Source organism: Gnatocerus cornutus, chromosome 4, assembly GCF_029298725.1.
Source record: "Gnatocerus cornutus isolate USDA-ARS CGAHR chromosome 4, icGnaCorn1.1, whole genome shotgun sequence".
NCBI lineage: Eukaryota > Metazoa > Arthropoda > Insecta > Coleoptera > Tenebrionidae > Gnatocerus > Gnatocerus cornutus.
Window position 1 is genome coordinate 20,412,288 of NC_142236.1, and position 21,309 is coordinate 20,433,596.

General features: G+C 31.7%; 1 protein-coding gene across 1 annotated transcript in view; it reads left to right on the top strand.

The window, feature by feature from the left end:
• Positions 1-303: 303 nt before the first annotated feature.
• The window catches only part of NimA (Nimrod A), a 28,476-nt gene continuing 7,470 nt past the window's right edge, over positions 304-21,309 (top strand). Inside the window, exons 1-5 of the mRNA XM_088034237.1 lie at positions 304-459; positions 5,204-5,308; positions 11,816-11,942; positions 15,681-15,843; positions 18,771-18,888. Of these exons, the coding sequence (XP_087890363.1) occupies positions 5,223-5,308; positions 11,816-11,942; positions 15,681-15,843; positions 18,771-18,888 (494 nt within the window). The 5' untranslated portion in view covers positions 304-459; positions 5,204-5,222. The remainder of the gene's footprint in view (positions 460-5,203; positions 5,309-11,815; positions 11,943-15,680; positions 15,844-18,770; positions 18,889-21,309) is intronic.

Consider the following 21,309-nt stretch of genomic DNA (forward strand, 5'->3'; position numbering starts at 1 on the left):
GAGAATGCTGTGGAAACCATAAAACAAATAAAACGTACGTCGTAATTTGAATACTTTAATCATTACACACAACTGTAAAAAAATGAGGTTATGTTACAAACTAATTATGCAGAATAATAGCGTGTATAATTGAAACCATGACAAAATCCCGCACATGCATTTTTCATAAATTCCACTTTTCCCCAATGACATCACCCATAACCCGATCCACCTTATGCAATCCATGTGCATGTCTTAGCTCATCCCAAAAAAACATCCAACATGAATCAAGCTCAGACAAATCGTCGTCAATTGGCCTCTCGAGGAGTAAATCACGCAATATTAAAACCATATGAGCCTTCCGCTGTTAAACGAATTGAATACACACATGATAACAAAGTTAAACCGAAGATTAACAGTACAGTGGTGGCAGTGAACGATGTTGTTGTGGTAGCAGTGTTTTGTTTTCGAGAGGGATAGGTGAGTAGGCCTTGAAAAACGTGACAATAAAGTTCCCGAAATTCCGTGACCGCAACTGTACCAATCATCGATCGGGCCCTGAACTTTCGCGCCGCGATTGTACCTTTTTCGCCGATTGCCCAATTCCGGTCGAATTTCGATCTTAAAACGGATCAAGGTTCAATAATTAATTAGATAATTAGAAATTACATTGATGGTTTGTTTGATCGGAGTGATACGGAATTCGAAAATATTTAATTAAGATAACAGGCGTTCGTTGACTTGTCGTCGGAGGAAACAAGAAATTAACTTGTTTGTCACAGGCGCCTACTCTTTTCGTGTTTTAACGGATGCAGAAGTTGGCTTTGGTCTACTTAATTGCCAGTAATTTACGTAATTTTGGTAAAAGGCGATTAAAGTGGTTGTGCAATTCGAAGACAAAATCACATGTAAACATGGATATTTATACAGGTTTACTCGAATTACTAATTCTGGTTGGGTAATTTGGAAAATTAATTACTTAACACTTCCTTTATTTGGTGGATTTTGATGGTATCTGACATTTATAGAAAAAAATTTGATATGCAATCGTCTAGTCGATCAGTTTCAGTTTTCCGTCGTAAAACGAAATTTGTTAATTAATTGCCGCAGGCGCTGAAATTGGGTAATTGGGTTCCGTGAGTTAGAGTCACAAAAACTGTTCCAAAACAGCGAAATCATCTTAATTAATTAATTAAGAGTAATTGATTGTAATCGATCATCTGTTTGTGCAGACCATGGCCTTTAATTACCTCTAATTCTAGATCAGCTTCAGTTTAAAAATTTTAATCTTCTAATCTGTCAAAGTCATTCTTCGTTTTCGCCCGATTAATATCAAAAACTGTAGTAATTAATTATCAATAATTATGTATATCAAACCAGTAAATTAGTAATTAGAGCTTAATGTAAAGTTACTTAAAGTTTACTTGTAACAAAACCAAAAATTATGAACATCTGACACTAAGCTCGTTAATTAAATTGTTAAATAATTAAATATTACTTTGGTAAAATCAATTAGCTTAATTATAGATAATTATGTATATCACTTTCAAAAATAGTTTATCTCTTAAGGCAACATTTTTTCATCACAAGTAACCAAAACGAACTAAAAGTGTTACGTTGATCCAAGTATATACTACGTATGTGATTTCTTAATTAATGAATTAATTAATTAATTTATATTAATCGATATGTGAGTATTTAAGCACCAAGATTAACAAAATTCCAAATTTAAATAATAGTTCAATTTACGTAATTATCGGTAATTAATTACTTCAATTTTAAGTAATTTGGGTAAATTTAATTAAATATAGCATACAATAAATTGAACTACAAATTAAATCTCACAGTTTACTAAGTTAAATTGTTAAAAATTATCAAAAATTAGCACAATTTTGCAATCCATACATTAATGAATTAAATTAATTAGTTGTAATTAAATGTCATACTTTATATATTCACTAATTAATTAATTTAAAATTGAGTCATATCTACTGGAATTACACTGACACTAATTTGGTAACTAGCAAATTAAAAGTAAGGTAAAATTATTTAATTTATTTAACTTCGAACGGAATTAAAGTAATTAAGACATTCTGATCTATTAATTTGCGTATTTGAAATTAATTCCTAATTTTAAATCAACAACAAAATGGGAATAATTAAATAAATAAGTAATTATGTAAAATCTTTTGAAGTAAATAAAGGAATTAACAAAATTGTAATAATATAAAAATCTTAAAATTCTAATTAACTAATTACATAATTAATTACCAATCTTTAAACAGCACCAAAATGACAAAACGTTATAGACGTCTCTACAAAATTGGTAATTAATTACTTCAGTATTTAGATGTTTCGGTATAATTAATTAAATATAGTATGAAATTAAATCGGTTGTTTAATTATTATTAGTAATTAATTATCAAAAATTAGTCGTCGTATACATTCAAACTGGCAACACTGCATTAAACTTATAGTAGAGGTTATACTTTTGACAGCTGAACAGTTTTGCAATCCATACTATTAACTAATTTAGTTAATTATCTTTAATTACAATACATACTTAACTTATTTCCTAATTAACTTATTTCAAAATAGAGTTCTACTTATACTTTGGCTTAAAATTGTACTATTCTATAATTAATTACTTAATATTTATTAGTTATATACTATCAAAAATTAATTAGCCGTCAAATTAGTTCATATATTTACCAATATGTATTTTGACAATCTAACACAATTTTGTAATCTGTACTATTAATTAATGAATTAAAATAATTACCCTTAATTCCTATTACATAATAATTAACTTATTTAAAAAATAAGTTGAAGTCATATTTTGTACTATTACTATAAATGTACTATTGTACTATTGTACAATTTGTACTATTATTAAAAATAATTAATTAATTGACCTAATCATCGGAGTAATTATTTACTGGAATTGGCAGTACTTTTGTATGGAATTCATTAATTATTAAATTATTTAATTAATTAGTCCTAGTTACGGATTCATACTTTATTTATTCACTAATTCATAATTGTAAGAATTGAGTTCAAGTTATACAGTAATTTTTTACTGGAATTAAACTGGCTGAATTAAAATTTGTTAATTGTAAAGTCAAATGAATAAAAAAAATTGTCTTTTAAGTACAATTTTGATTCTAAATTTATCGAATTAGCAGTAATTTTATATAAAATTAATCTAATTAAGAAATGCAAATATATTATTTTGATTATTTATGCTTAATTCGCAATTTAAAAATAATAATGTAATGAGGAAAATAAAGTAATTAAGTATCAAAGTTTCAAACGAATTAATTAACCTGAATTACATTATTTACATACTCCATGTACTTACTAATTAATTTATTTGAAAACAGAGTTGTAATAAAGAAATTTAATCTCTTAATTTACTTATTTATATTTAAGTTGTAATTAAATAATTAAAAAAAAATAGGGTTAATCGAGGAATTAATTAATTAATTCCGTAAAACCAGTAGTTAATAGAGCAAATATCAAAATTATGAAAAAAATAATAAATTGAAAATGAATTTTATAATTAACAACAAATTACATCAATCTCTAACAGTACTACAATGACAAAAAATATTCAAACTCTGCTGAATTAATTAATAATAATTGACCATAATTAATTAACACTCTTCTTAGTTTCCTCCAAAAACTAGTTCTGATTATAGTTCAAGGCATTTCAGTCAGTTTGATTTTTACCATTTGTATAATTTGACATGATACTGTGTTTGCATTAATTAATTTAGATAATTAATTAGCCACAATTTGTTGTTAGGTGAAGGTAATTCTTAAGCTGCAAAAGAAAATATGTAAAATTTATGAAATAATTTGATATTAAATTTTAGAATGACTTAATTAATTTGTGTAAAGTTACTAATTAATAACACACCAAATTGCACATTTTACGTACTAATTATTTGAATGTAGTAATTGGATTAACTAGATCAAGTAATTAAACTTCTGGTGAGAAAGAATTATAATATACATTTACAGTTGCAGTAGTGGCAAAAGTCAAGTTAATTTTGTAAAGTAAGCAAGTGTTATTAATTATTCTAGTAATTAATTAATTATTACTGTACAAAATGTATTATTTTATTAATTTAATACTCTTGATTAATTTGTTCAATTATCACTTTAAGTCAATTAAAAAAAATCACATTTAAAATAAAACTTTAGTTACAATCAAAATTGAATTAATTAATTAGTTATCGGAATTAGTATCTTTTGTTAAATTACTAAATTAATTTAATAATTACTAAGGGAATTAAACTGCCTTTGCGATAAATTTCGTTAACAAACAATAATTTCGGTAAATTGTGCCAAATTAAACCATTTAATTAGAATAATTAGATGTTAATTAATCAAAGTCAAAGTAAAAAAATTGTAGAATTTAAGTAGAAGCTGGAAGGACCCAATCTCGTTTAACATAATTTATTAATTTGTAATTCGCCGTAATTAACAGTAATTAACAATAATTAGTAACATTTGACACCATAAAATTGTAATATCTTATACACATATTTGTTTGAAAACACTCTGTATATTATTTCACCTGACATAATATCATACCAAAAAAATTTGAAAGTTAATTATCATTAAATCTGAATTTATGAAAATAATTCCTAAATTAGCAAAAGGATGTAGGAAAGAAACAGATTAATAAACGAAATGTCAAGGTACCCCAATCGAAAAAAATAAAAGTTAGGAAGCTATAATAACACAATATTTTGAAACACACTTATTTATTGCCTAGTCCGATAAAAATCCGACAAACGAACAGAGATCCCAATATAGGTCACTACATTATCTCATTAAGCACACTAGATACTTGTATTTTTCGTGCACATTATGGTAATTGCACAAAGACCTAGTTACGTTTTTACTACAATTAGCTATTCACTTGCGACATCAAACCTTTCAAATACCTATTCTCTTTTTCCACCAGTCCTACCAACCGTCAAACTTTCTTTAACCCTGCGATGCTAAATCCCCCGATTCTGACCTTTCAATTTTGACAGTTCGCACGAATTTTGCAACGCCTGCATTAATCAAAAATCAAGTAGGCCAATGCTAGGCGAAATGCACGAAATCTAGTGATGAAATTTTCATTTGTTCGAGTCGTAATTTAGATAATAAGTGACAGTCGCCTGTGGCCACGGAAAACTATTAATTTTGTTAATTAATTTCGCAGGTCGACGAGCGGAGCGGAAATGTTGGTCTTCGTCGGACTGATGGTACTCGCTGGGGCCGCCCTGGGGAGGCTCACGGGGGAGAACGTCTGTCGCGAGGAGCAGAAGTAAGTTGGCTTTGGAAATTTCAGACACGCCCACGTGATTGCAAACACTCAAAAAACGCAGTGCCTACTAGAATACAGAAAGTGACGGTGCTAAGTAGGCCGTGGAACTTTAAAACGCGCCTACTTGATGCCGAGAAAACTCCAAAATCGGTACTGTTCAGTAGGCGTTGCCATGCCTACTTGACTCCAGAAACTGACGGTTCTAAGTAGACCGTGGAACTTTGAAACGCACCTATTTGATGCTGAGAAAACTCCAAAAAACAGTACTGTCAAGTAGGCTTTGAAACTGATGGTACTAAATAGAACGTGATACTCAAAAACGTGGCTACTTAAACGTGATACTCAAAAACGCGGCTACTTGATGCCAAAAAAATAAAAAAAAAAAGATACTACCAAGTAGGCTTTGAAACTTATGGTACTAAGTAGGCCGTGTAACTTTAAAACCCGCCTATTTAATGCCGAGAAAACTCCAAAAAACTGAAACATACATTGAATCGCGCCTACTTAATACTGAAAAAAACTCCCAAAAACGACATTACTAAGTAGGATACTGAAAGTGTTAAGTAAGCCGTGAGACTTCAAAACGCGCCTACTTGATGCCGAGATAACTCCAAAAGACGGTACTTCTAAGTAGGATTTAAATCTTATGGAACTTAATGCCAAAAAAATACCAAAAAACGATACTACTAAGTAAGCTAAGAAACTGAAGGTGCTAAGTAGGCCGTGGAATTTCAAAACGCGCCTATTTACTGCCGAGAAAATTCCAAAAAACGGTACTATCAAGTAGGTTTCGAAACTGACGGTGGTAAGTACACCGTGAAACTTGAAGTGCGCCTACTTGATGCCAGAAAATTAAAAAAAACGGTACTTCTAAGTAGGTTTTGTATGTATATAGTTTGAAACGCGCCTACTTGACTCTCCAAAAACTGATGGTACTAAATGGCCCGTGGAACATTGAAACTCGCCTACTTGATGCCGAGATAACTTCAAAAAACAGTAAGTACTACCAAGTAGGCTTTGAAACTGAAGATGCTAAGTGGGCCGTAGAACTTTGAAACGCGCCTACTGGATACTGAGAAAACTCCAAAAAACAGTATTGTCAAGTAGGCTTTGAAACTGATAGTACTAAATAAAACGAGATACTCAAAAATGCGGCTACTTGAACGTGATACTCAAAAACGAGGCTACTTGATGCCAAAAAAAATCCAAAAAAAGGATACTACTAAGTAGGCTTTGAAACTTATGGTACTAAGTAGACCGTGTAACTTTAAAACCCGCCTACTAAATGTCGAGAAAACTCCAAAAAACTGAAACATACATTGAATCGCGCTTACTTAATACTGAAAAAAACTCCCAAAAACGACACTAATAAGTCAGATACTGAAAGTGTTAAGTAGGCCGTGGAACTTCAAAACGCGCCTACTTGATGCCGAGATAACTCCAAAAGACGGTACTTCTAAGTAGGCTTTAAATCTTATGGTACTTAATGCCAAAAAAATACCAAAAAAAGATACTACTAAGTAAGCTATGAAACTGAAAGTGCTAAGTAGGCCGTGGAACTTCAAAACGCGCCTATTTACTGCCGAGAAAACTCCACAAAACGGTACTATCAAGTAGGTTTTGAAACTGACGGTGGTAAGTACACCGTGAAACTTGAAATACGCCTACTTGATGCCACAAAACTCAAAAGAAACGGTACTTCTAAGTTGGTTTTGTATGTATATAATTTGAAACGCGCCTACTTGACTCTCCAAAAACTGATGGTACAAAGTGGCCTGTGGAACATTGAAACTCGCCTACATGATACCGAAAACACTTCAAAAACAGTAAGTACTACCAAGTAGGCTTTGAAACTGAAGATGCTAAGTAGGCCGTAGAACTTTGAAACGCGCCTACTTGATGCCGAGAAAAATCCAGAAAATGGTGCTACCAAGTAGACTTTGCGACTGACGGTGGCAAGTGGGCTGTGTAACATTTTGAACCGCGCCTGCTAGACCTGGTTCTGTGTCGTTTTTCGGCGGAGAAAACGTCCGTTTTGAGGCAGAAATCGATATCACAACATTGCAAAACGCCAATATCGAAACGAGGTTAACGTGTTAGTCGTCAAACACAATTTTTATATTAGAATATCGCCCAGGCAAGTCGATTACAAAACCGAGTCTTTCACCAAATACGACGTACGAGCAAACAGATAGTACTTTTACTTTCGTTACAAATGCTGCTTCGGTAGTTTGACACATATTCTGTAATCAGATCGTTTAAGCACGTGTTCCGGTTTTCCGCGTACGCTCTTCTTGTTTACACGTGTGGAATTACAACCGTACTAGGAACTGAACACGCTGTATATGCGAACGGAGTTTTTTCGGTTTTGATGCACAAATGGGCACCAGGTGGTCGGATTATAGCGATGGCCAAGCAGGCTCTGCTTTTTTGTTGTTACGTCATTTTGACAGTTTGAGGTTACGTCTTTTATGGTTTTGACTATTTTAAAATGATACATATTTAAAAACAAACAATAAAAATTGTCAATTGTGAAATCACCAAACGTCAAACCGTTTTGTTTTTTTCAGTAAAAATAAACCACTCGGTATATATTCAGATGTCAAAACCTCCAGAATATGCAAACTTGGTCACTATTTTTTGCAACATTAAAAACTAAATAAATACAGAGTGTTCTTTTTAAGACAAACTAGAAATAGAGGTGACAGAAGTAGAATCACCCTGTATACTAAAATCATAAATTTCGAAAATATGTGTAGACAATGGCCAAAAAACTATTTTAATAATTAAAATTAAAAACTACAAAAATCTTATCTACTGAAAAAAGTGAAGCACCTGTATAACTTACAAAAACATTTTATTTTGATGAAATTAAAAATAATATACAGATTGCCCTAGTAAAAAATGCAAATTACAATTATTAGAACAGAGAAATATTAATTTCGTTCAATTTTGTTTCACCACCCTGTATATATAAATGTAATAAAACAAATAGAATTACAAATTAAAACTTATCAAATCTTGTAATATACAGTGTGATTTATTTATATTTAAAAAATCTAGATAATTGTTTAAAGTTATATTAAAATAAACCACTCTGTAGATATTAAAAAATTTCTAAATTAAAAAATTTTGATCGATTTTATAATAATTATGTATTTTAATTATACTGTACTGGGTGTTTAATAAAACTGGGAATTCTTTATTTTTAAAGTTGAAAAAAGACGTTTACCTTTAGCTAAAAGTAAATCGCCCTGTATATGTAAAAACAATCTGAGCCAATTGTTACTCTGAATCGAACACTGCAGTATTATACAGAGTGTTCCACACATATTTATAAATTAAAGGTGATTAAAAAGTTGAATTTTGAACAAAAATCAAAAATAAAATATGAAATAACGTATTGAAACTAAAACTGTAATTGGTCACTCTGTAGACATAAAAAGTTAAATTAATTTTTAAAAAATTTCAAATTGCTGAATTATACAGTGTCTCATAGATAAGAAAGCAGAGCTAAAAAAGTTAAAAAGAAGTGTCTGTTTTAGAGCAACGTTTACAAGAATCACCCTGTAAATAAAAAAAATCTGTGTTTTGAAAACTATATACCGAGTGTCTCAAGTAAAAGTGACAAGTAACTGTTATTTTATAGCAACGTCGACACAAAAATTAATTATACTGTATATTTTTCATTTTTTTTTATTTTTTGTAAAATGCAATTATGCAATCAAATACAGAGTGTTGCAAAAAAAAGATAAACAATAATTAGAAACTCTTCAAAATTTGTAATAAAATAAACCTCTGTACATTCAAATGTCAATATTTTTGGTTTTCTTAAAATAATATACAAAGTGTTTTAAAATTCATTAAAGGCAGATTTCATGTACACACTTTAAAAACCCGAATTTCCAAAAATGATGAAATGTACAGAGTGTTTTAAATTAGCTACTTAATTTAAATATTTTGTAATATACAGAGTGTTTTATGGAAATCGGAAATTAGATAAATATATTACTATCAATGTTAAAAAAATGAGAGAATCACCTTGTATATGTAAAAAAATCTAAGTCAGTTGTTTTTCTAAATCGGAAAATTTCGGATTATACAAAGTGTTTTAAAGATATTAAAAAACTAGGACTACAAGTGTCAGTGTTGAAACAATGTACAATCACCCTGTAAATAATAAAAAAAGTTTTACTTATATGAAATTAGCCACAAAATTAAAATATACAGAGGTTCTCAGATAAATAAATCGACATAAACTATGAATGTCAAAACTCGTCATTTTGTGAGTAAAATCAACTGTTTTACGCTAAGAAGATTATACAGAGTGATCCACATAAATTAAATTATAAACAAAACAACTGTTATTCTCGTAGAAAGTTGGCGTTGCCTCAAAATAATAAATCACAATGGTTATATGAAAATGTAACTCTTTGTTAAGATAAATGACAAAACAAAGTGTTTACCGAGTGTCTCTTATATTAAAAAATTAAACTCAAAGAGTCAACAAAAACAATGTTTAAAGAAATCACCCTGTAAATAATAAAAAAAAAAAAAAATTTATAAAAACTTTAAAACACTGTTACACAACACTCTGTATATATAAATAAGATAAATCTTAGAAGTTTTTTGTTTTAAGAAAAATATACAGAATGTTCCACGTAAATTAACTCATAAACAAAACATTAAAATGCAATTGTAAGTTAGCGTTGACTGAAAATTATAAATCACCCTGTATATACAGGTTGATTTTTTAAAAACGGCAGGCGTTGTAGAATTTTTATTTATGAACCGATTTCAAAAATTTAAAAACAACAACAAATTAAATGGTTTTTAATTTCCTATAAACTGATGATTTTAAAATTTTTCTAAATGTCTTAGTATCTTTTGGGCGATGCTCAACTTTCTTATTTTAAATTGACATCCATATTTTTTTTTCATAATTTAGAAGATAGTAATTTTCTTGATTCAGAAATGTGTAATATGTTCTACTATTACATAAATTAAAAATATAAATAATAAAAATTAAATTAATATCTTCCAAATTATGAAAAAAAAATATGGGTTCCAATTTAAAATAAGAAAGTTGAGTATCGCCCAAAGGATACTAAGAAATTTAGAAAAATTTTAAAATCATCAGTTTATAGGTAATTAAAAACCATTTAATTTGTTTTTTAAATTTTTGAAGTCGGTTCATAAATAAAAATTCTACAACGCCTGCCGTTTTAAAAAAATCACCCTGTATAAAAATGTGACACATGATTAAGACAAATATTTAAATAAACTAAATATTATACATGCAGAGTCTCATATATTAAAAAAATTCTACTCTAAAAGTCAATAAAAGTAAATTTTAGAACAACTTTTAAAGGAATCACTCTGTAAATAGTACAAAATTTTCTACCAAAATGAATCAAACTCAAAAACGTTGTAACAGATTACCCTGCATATGTAACTTACATTAAAAAAAATAAGAATATACAGAGTGTCCCACAAATTAAATCATCAACAAGAAAAAGAAACGTTAAAAATTGTTATTTTTGTATAACGCTTATATCGAGCCAAAATTATAAATCACCCTGTAACTATAAAAATGTGACACTTTGTTAAGACAACTATATTATATAGAGTGTTTCATATATTAAGAAACTCGAGCTCGAAGAGTCAATAAAAGCAAATTTTAGAGCAAAGTTTAAAAGAATCACTCCGTAATAGTAAAAATTTTTCTTCAAAATTTAGTTCTTAGAGATTTTAAAAGGAATTTACAGAGTGACCTACATAAACTTAATGAACAGAAAATCAAAATTCGCTTAAATTCAGTTTGAAAAAAAATTATATACCTACAGAGTGTACTAAAAGTTTCAAAAATAGTGTTTTTTGATAAATAATTTCACTTCAATTCCGGTACGATAGAGTAATATACAGAGTGTCCCAAAAAAAAACTTTTTCTTAATCTAAATATTTATGTCAGAAAACTGTCATTTGTGAAACAATTGAAGAGCGACCTTGTAATAATGAAAATTACAACAATGTACAAAGGGTTCTATAAAACCGATCGATGTTTTTTGACTTTTCTATGTCAACACTGCGTCCTCCGATAATTAGAAACCCAATTTACATAATTGATTTTCTAAGTCTCCACCTCCACCCAAAAATCGGTGACATAACCAAAAATAAAATTTGGAAAATTCTGTCAAACTTTCACTTCAAATCAATAAAATATCAGAAACATGACAGTTGACTGTGGTCAGTTCTTGTCCTAAATCAAACGACATTGAGCAAAAGGTCTTCCAAGATTTGCATCTAATCCCCGACGGACGTCCGAAATCCTTGACTCGCTAAAACTGTGACTTAACCTAAGACGACTTAAGTGTGTCCAACGAAAGTGAAAAGTAGCTTTCCCGCGTCGATGCTTCTAGAATTGTAACGAGGAAAGTGGTCGTGTTGTGTTTCCTGTTTTATCGTATTTGTGTTACTTTTTTTACTTTTCGTTTCTTCTTCTTTCAGGTTTATAGTGAACGTCACTGAATACGTCGTTCGAAACACGACAGTGCGGCACTACAAGTGGTGCCTAAACGTCCCTCCGCGGTGCTCTTTTTACAGCACGAAACTCGTCAACCAATCACAGGTCGTGGTGAGTTTTTCCCAATGACAAGGTCACACTTTCACCGCCTCGTCTTTTAAATTTTAAAGTCACGCAAGAGCGCTTTGTTTCCGCGCCATCGATCAATCGCCGTTTGTGTTCCAAGGGTAAAAATCGGCGTTTTATCCCGGAAGTGGGGAATTAAGCGAGTGACTAATTGTCGCTTGTAATAGGGGCCCAGAAGATAAATGACCATCTTTAAAACGAATTCGTTTTATCGCCGGATATAATCATGCTTTCACTCTTTAGTTTATACCAATGAGATTACTAGACCGAAACGTTATTAGTTTATACGTGTGTGTTTGGAGTCGTACATCGGGTTATGTAATGGCACAACTACTTATCTAAATTATTTTAAATCATGTCAGTATCGTTGGAGTTTATTGGCCAATTTAGTCCAACTTATAGGGGATATTGAGAATTGGTTAATTTTGTGTTGGACGCACGCAATTGGTGTTACGAAAGGGACCTTGGAGAGAAAGATGGCTCAGCATCCCTAAGGCCACTTAATAAGAAGAGCGCGATAGGAAAAAATCTGACAAAAAATAATTGTTTTTGGTCTCTTTTTGATAGTTTTATTGTTTTTTATATATTTAACTTATTTTTTGCTTCTTCGCTATTTCTTCATTACGTTTCTATATTCATTTTTTCTTCTTTGTTTATAATTTTTTACAAACAGCGCTATAGTTATGTATTTTTTGAGTTATTTGCCATTTTTCCAATTTGACAGTACAATTTGTAATTCTATTCTCATTGTTTTTTCTTAATCTTCAAAATCTGTTTCAGGTTTCCACGGTTTTTTCCTATTTGTTATTTCTTCTACTTTGGTGAAATTTTTTTTCTTCCACTTTCTATTTTCGTTACAATTTTTGTTGTTTTCATTTATTACTTTTATTTATATTTTTTCTTTCGCTACATTTTTCTAAAGCTTAAATTATTACATTTTTACATTTTTAATGAATTTTTAGCTATTCTCTTTACTATATTTTTGTTTTTACTTCTTTCGCTTTGTATTTGTTTACGTTTGTTTCTTTCAACTACTTCTCCAACCCTATTGTTATTTTCTTTGTCTTTTTCACAATTGACTACAATTTTCACTGATCTGTTCATCCTCTTATACTTTTCGGCTTTCTTCAATTCTCTTTTCTTATGCCTTCTTCTTCTAAACATTTGCCCTTTTCTGTGTTTTCTACTCTAGTATTCTTTGCTTTCTTCACTTCTATTGATGTCTTTTCTGCCCTCTGTCCTCTTTATCTATGTTCTATTCTTCTTATTGCTCTCTTCTCAGACCTCTTTTCTATTACTCTCTATTTTCTTTATTTTTATCCACTTCTTCTATCTTTCTCTTTTTTATAATTTTGCTTTTCCTTTGTACTGTCCCGTGCTTTCATTCATTAACAAGTCATCTATCCTTTTCTGCTCTCTTCTTCACTATTCATTGCTTTCTTCTCTTCTCTCTTCTCCGCTCTATTAAATTCTTATCTATTGTCTGTATTTTTTTCTCTTCTTTCTTCTTTCTGCCTTTCCCATTTTGTTCCTATTCGTTGCTTAGCTTCCGCCAACGTCTCGCTTTCATCAGTTCTTTTGTCTTCTTTTCTTTGCTTTTTTCTTGTATCTCATTCTCTGTTCTTTTTTCGTGACCTTTACTCTACTATTCCTTGCTTTCTTCACTTCTATTGACGTTTCTTCTCTTCTCGGTCCTCTTTATTTTGCAACTATTTTTTTCTTTGCTCCTTTCTCGGTCCTTTTTTCTATAAGGCTTTAATTTCATTCTTTCCTTTTCTTTTCTTTCCACGTTTTCTTACATTTCTGTTTTGTTATTTCACTTTCGCTTCTATTATATTTGACGCTTTCGTCTATTCTTTTGTGTTTTTTGTGCAGTTATTTTTTTCCCTGATTTCGCCAATTTGTCTTGATAAATATTCTTTTTTACGCCTTTATCACTTTTATACTCCTCTCTTTTTCGCTTTCATCTCTGTTCACTTTTCTCTACATTCTCTCATTTTTTCTCGTCATTATTTTACTAACTTCTATTTTAACCTTTCCTCTCTTTTGTTATTTTTTTGTACTTTTGCCCTTACTCCTTATTACCTTACTTTTTTACATTCTCATTTTTCCTCTATCTTCTTCTTCTCAGCCCTTATTTTTCTTATTTTTTATTCCTTGACTACCCTTTTTCTTTATTTTTAGTGTTGCTTTATTTTTGCTCTGTTGTGTTCCTTTTTCTTCTATTCTGTGTTTTCGTCCATTCTCTTGTGTTCTATTATCTGCTTTATTCTTCTCCGTTCTCACATTTTTTCCTTCGTTCTCTTCTTTCTTCCGTGCTTCCTTTATTTGTCTTGCCAAATCTTTTATTTTTTGTCTTTTTATTCTCTATTATCTCCTCTTTTTGCTTCCTTTTACCTGCTGACTTCTCTGGTGTCTTATATTTTATTCTTTGCTTTCTCCTGGATTTTCTTCACTAACTTCTTCCCTATTTTTTCCACTATTCTATTCTACTTTATTATCTTCTCTCTTCTCTACTATCCTCTATTCTTTTCTCAGCGCTTTTCCTACTTCTTTTCATTCAGTTTTTGTTCTTTCTCTTGTGCTTTATTATCTGTTTTCTTTTTCTATATTCTTACTTATTTGCCTCCCCCTTCTCCTTTCATTATTATGATTATTATTATTTATCTTTTTTCTTCTATAACTCTTTGTTCTCTTGTTTCAACTTTTCCATTTTTTAATTTAATTTTCTCTCCTATCCTTCTCTCTCAACTTTACTTTTCCGTTTCTTCTAATTTCTTAATTACTATTCTTTTCTCTTCTTTTTTGTTCACTGTTATGTATCTGTTTCTTTTCCGTTCTTTCTGTCCATGTTTCTCATCTGTTTTCTCCGTATAAATTCTCCATAATTATCTAATCTTCTTCAAATCTTTTTCTATTTTCTATATTTTTGGTGTTCTCTCTATCTTTTCTATTCTTGTCTTCTTCTCATCTTACTTCTTCTATTCTTTACTTCTTTTTACATCTGCTTTTTTCTCTCTTTTTCTATGCTACAGTTATTTTTCCCTTATTTTTTCTCTTCTCTTCCCTTTTCTATTCGCTTCTCAACTTTGTCCTCTTTTTCCGTTCTTTTCATTTCATGTCTTCTTTATTATAGTTATTCTCTTTCTTCATTATTTTTTCTCAATTTGTCTCTCCCAATTTCATCTGCGTCTTTCTTCTATTTAAACCACTGACTTTTCGTCTTTTTTTCTTCTGACTGTTATGATCCGGCAACTAGGGCCCATAACTCACACGTGAGTTACAAAAATGCCCAACAATACGTCTATAACTCACTTTCTATGTTTCCAGACGAGTGGTTTCAATGTGATCACCGCGCGATTAATTTAAACCAACAAAAAAAATCGTTCTTTAATCAATTCTAATTAGCACCTAATAAACTCCACACAAGAATTCGCCCGTGGCCAAATTCCCCTCGCATTGTTCGCATAGAAGGGCGCGGTACTTCCCCGACAAAAAATTAAAATTAATTTCAACGAAAAAAATTGATATTATTCCGTGAAAGCAAATACCAATATTCCATTGTATCGACAATTAAGGAGTGCCCGTTAAAATATGCAAATGCAAAAATCCTTGCTTCTCACCGGAAATCTCCATCTTCCTCGTACCAAGAATTGATACTTTTCACTCCACGCCCATAATTAAAATTGCGCAAAATCAGTGGTTTCATTGTGATCATTTCAGGAAAAAGAAGTCTCCGATTTCGTCGCCAAATGCTGTTCCGGGTACGTCGAAGATAAATCTAGTGGCAGGTGCACACCAGTTTGTCCACATTGCTTCAATGGGACATGTGTGGATGGAAAGTGCGACTGTTTTCCTGGTTACAAAGGCGACCGTTGCGAAATTGGTACTTTTCGATCGTTACGAGAAAAATCGGCAGGCCATGACTTCTCCTTGAGTTGGCAACGCCGAAAAATGACAGTTCGTTCGTCGTACACATAACCTCAAACGTCACTTTAAGGGTCGTGCCTATTTCGCACGTTGGCAACACTGACAAATGACATTTTGCACGTCATACACATAACCTTAAACATCACTTTGAAGGTCGTGTCTATTTTGCTCGTTGGCAATATTGACAAATGACATTTCGTACGTCATACACATAACCTCAAACGTCACTTTGAAGGTCGTGTCTATTTCGCTCGTTGGCAACATTAACAACGTCATACACATAACCCCAAACGTCACTTTGAAGATCGTGTCTGTTTCGCACGTTGGTAACTCTGACCAATGACATTTCGTACGTCATACACATAACCTCAAACGTTACTTTGAAGCTCGTGTCTATTTCGCTCGTTGGCGACACTGACAAATGACATTTCGTAAGTCATAAACATAACTTCAAACGTCACTTGAAGGTCGTGTTTATTTCGCACGTTGGCAACACTGACCACTGACAGTTCGTACGTCATACACGTAACCTCAAACGTCACTTTTAAGCTCGTGTCTATTTCGCATGTTGGCAACACTGACAAATGACATTTCGTACGTAATACACATAACCTCAAACGTCACTTTGAAAAACGTGTTTATTTCGCACGTTGACAACACTGACAAATGACATTTCGTATGTAATACACATAACCTCAAACATCACTGTAAAGGTCGTGTCTATTTCGCACGTTGGCAAACGACATTTCGTACGTCATAAACATAACTTCAAACGTCACTTTAAAGGTCGTGTCTATTTCGCACCTTGGCAACACTGATCAATGACATTTCGTACGTCATACACATAACCTCAAACGTCACTTTGAAAGTCGTGTTTATTTCGCTCGTTGGCAACACTGACCAATGACATTTCGTACGTCATGCATATAATCTCAAACGTCACTTTGAAGGTCGTGTCTATTTCGCACGATAGCAACTCTGACCAATGACATTTCGTACATCATACACATAACCTCAAACGTCACTTTGAAAGTCGTGTTTATTTCGCACGTTGGCAACACTGACAAATAACATTTCGTACGAAATACACATAACCTCAAACGTCACTTTGAAGGTAGTGTCTATTTTACACGTTGGCAACACTGACCACTGACATTTCGTACGTCATACACGTAACCTCAAACGTCACTTTTAAGCTCGTGTCTATTTCGCATGTTGGCAACACTGACAAATGACATTTCGTACGTCATACACATAACCTCAAACGTCACTTTGAAAGTCGTGTTTATTTCGCACGTTGACAACACTGACAAATGACATTTCGTACGTCATGCACATAACCTCAAACGTCACTTTGAAAAACGTGTTTATTTCGCACGTTGACAACACTGACAAATGACATTTCGTATGTAATACACATAACCTCAAACGTCACTTTAAAGGTCGTGTCTATTTCGCACGTTGGCAAACGACATTTCGTACGTCATAAACATAACTTCAAACGTCACTTTAAAGGTCGTGTCTAATTCGCACCTTGGCAACACTGATCAATGACATTTCGTACGTCATACACATAACCTCAAACGTCACTTTGAAAGTCGTGTTTATTTCGCTCGTTGGCAACACTGACCAATGACATTTCGTACGTCATGCATATAATCTCAAACGTCACTTTGAAGGTCGTGTCTATTTCGCACGTTGTCAATACTGACAAATGACATTTCGTACGTCATACACATAACCTCAAACGTCACTTTGAAAGTCGTGTTTATTTCGCACGTTGACAACACTGACAAATGACATTTCGTACGTAATACACATAACCTCAAACGTCACTTTGAAGGTAGTGTCTATTTTACACGTTGTGAATACTGACAACTGACATTTCGTACGTCATGCATATAATCTCAAACGTCACTTTGAAGGTCGTGTCTATTTCGCACGTTGTCAATACTGACAAATGACATTTCGTACGTCATACACATAATCTCAAACGTCACTTTGAAGGTCGTGTCTATTTCGCACGTTGTCAATACTGACAAATGACATTTCGTACGTCATACACATAATCTCAAACGTCACTTTGAAAGTCGTGTTTATTTCGCACGTTGACAACACTGACAAATGACATTTCGTACGTAATACACATAACCTCAAACGTCACTTTGAAGGTAGTGTCTATTTTACACGTTATCAATACTGACAAATGACATTTCGTACGTCATACACATAACCTCAAACGTCACTTTCAAAGTCGTGTTTATTTCGCACGTTGACAACACTGACAAATGACATTTTATACGTAATACACATAAGGTCGTGTCTATTTTACACGTTGGCAACACTGGCAAATGACATTTCGTACGTAATACATATAACCTCAAACGTCACTTTGAAGGTCTTGTCTATTTCGTACGTCATACACATAACCTTAAATATCACTTAGAAGGTCGTGTCTATTTTGCACGTTGGCAAAACAATGAAAAAATTACATTTTGTACGTCAACACATAACCACAAGTCACTTTGAAAATCGTGTCTATTTCGCAACACTGACAAATGACATTTCGTACGTCATACACATAACCTCAAACGTCACTTTAAAGGTCGTGTCTATTTCGCACGTTGTCAATACTGACAAATGACATTTCGTACGTCATACACATAACCTCAAACGTCACTGTGAAGATCGTGTCTAGTTCGCACGTTGGCAAGTCTGACCACTGACATTTCATACGTAATACACATAACCTCAAACGTCACTATGAAGGTCGTGTCCATTTCGCACGTTGGCAACACTGAAAACAATTGAAAAGTGACAAGTAAAAACGTCATGGCCTGCTCGACTTATATTTTTAACATATTCACCCTGTATGTTTTTCAGGGTGCGATGGAACGCATTGGGGGCGCAATTGTGGGCAGCGGTGCCAGTGCGAGCACGGGGGGAGGTGCCATCCAGAGACCGGAAGTTGTGAGTGCGCTGCGGGATGGACCGGAAACGAGTAAGTGGGCTCTGATTGGAATTGAGTGAAGTGGAGCGGGTAAAAGTTGTTTCTTTTGTCAAGTTTATGATGTACTGAGTGTTTAAATTTCGCGCGGTTCGTGTTTTCAAAATGGCGGACAAAATTTTGGATTTTTTGATAATTGTGACAGTTTTTTGAGTTCGTCGTCTGTCGAAATATGATGAATTTGGACAGGATGTGCAACGACTTGTATACGGAGTGTTCGCTTTACAGGAGAATATACAGAGGGTTCCAAAAATCTGTTAAAAATTGTGTAATAGTTCTACTAGAATTTCCGTCATTATACAGAGTGTTTCATCTTTAGCGGCATGTTCTTAGATTTTCTCTATATTTATACAGGGTGTGCAACCAATCCGTGGCTAGAATAATTTTAATCTAAATTAAAGAAAATGAGGTCTCAGAAAACGCATCGTTTGTTTTAGATCGCTCTAGATTCCCGAAATTTAACTTTTTTTACGTAGAAATGAATTCATTTTATAGAGAATTAGTTAATTAAAGAATCTAAAAATGTGTTTAGTTTATTTCTTTGACCAGTGTGTTTCAAAATACTGAGGACCAAAACTAAACTATTATACGTATTATGAATTTTGCCAATAATTAATTATACGTCAAAAAAGTACCATATTTTTCAAAACAATGAAGAAAATTCAACTAAATTTTACATATTTGTAAAGCCTTATTTGTTCTTTTTGATTTTTAGTTAAGAAAACTTCAGCTTTTTGTACAAAAAATTAAAATCAAAATTTTTAAAATGGAGTTTCAAAAATATGTCGCCCAGCTCTAGAATATAAAATAATAAAATATATAAAAAATATATAAAATAAATAATAAAAAATATAAAGTCTAATATTTTCGAAAATAGTTAAAGAAACTTTATGAACTTATGGATTTTGATTCATTCTATTGATTTACATTCAAAAAATTTCACATTTTATGAAGAAAATTAAAAAAAATTCTGAACAAAAAGTAAAATTAAAGTTACAGTTGGCTCCAGAACATTCTATTTCAAGTTTGAAAGTTTGTTTAGAAAAAGTCTAATATTTTCTAAAATACCCAAAGAAATTTTGTCAAACTTGACACATGTAAAAATTCTGATTTATTTTATTAATTTCCGGGCCAAAAGTTTCCACATTTTTTAAGGAAAAAGTTCACAAAAAATCTAAATTAAAATTAAAAAAATGGTTTCAGTTGGCACTAAATCGTTTTAGATTTGCGAAATTAATGTTGTATTTGAGAAAAAGTGACGTCATTTTGTAGAAAATTGTTTAACGAATACAAGCCCGTCTCTACTTTGATCGTACAAATTTTTATTTTCGAGATATTGAGGTTCCAAGTTGAGATTTCGTCAACTTCTAAAATTTGAGCTTCAAAATTTTAGAGTTTAGAGAAAAGTTCAATATTTTCTAAAATAGTCAAAGAAACTTTATGAACTTTGACAAACGCATGGACGTTTACTTATTTTAAAAAATTTCATCATTTTTTAAGGGAAAAGTCTAAAAAAAGTCTAAAACGAAGATAAAGTCTCAGTTGGCTCAAAATCGTTTTAGATTTGCGAAATTGAAGTTGGATTTGGGAAAGAAAACGCCATTTTGTAGAAAATTGTTCAACAAATACAGGGCCGTCTTTGTTTTGATTGTACGAACTTTACTTTTCGAGATATTGAGTGAGGTTCAAAGTTCGAGTTTTTGTCTACATTAAAATTTTAGATTCAAAATTTCAGTGTTAAGAAAAAGTCTAATATTTTCAAAAATAGTCAAGAAAGCTTTATGAAATTTGGCGAACGCATGGTTTTTGATTTATTTTATTGATTTCCGGCCAAAAATTTCCACATTTATTGAGATAAAATTAAAACAAAAATTCTAAATAAATAGTAAAAAAATTGTCACAGTTGGCTCTAAATCGTTTTAGATTTGCAAAATTGAAGTTGGATTTGGGAAAGAAAGACGCCATTTTGTAGAGAATTGTTCAACAAATACAGGGTCGTCTCTGTTTTGGTCGTACAATCCTTATTTTTCGAGATATTAAAGTTCAAAGTTGAGCTTTTGTCGATTTAAAAAATTTGAGCTTCGAAATAACGAATTCAGGGCCGTCTCTACTTTGATTGTACAAATTTTTATTTTCGAGATATTGAGGTTCAAAGTTGAGATTTCGTCGACTTCTAAAATTTGAGCTTCAAAAGTTCAGAGTTTAGAAAAAAGTCCAATATTTTCTAAAATAGTCAAAGAAACTTTATGAACTTTGACAAACGCATGGATGTTGACTTATTTTATTGATTTCGAGTCAAAAATTTCAACATTTTTTGAGGAAAAAATCTAAAAATTCTAAAGCGAAAGTAAAGGCTCAGTTGGCTCTAAATCGTTTTAGATTTGCGAAATTGAAGTTGGATTTGGGAAAGAAAAA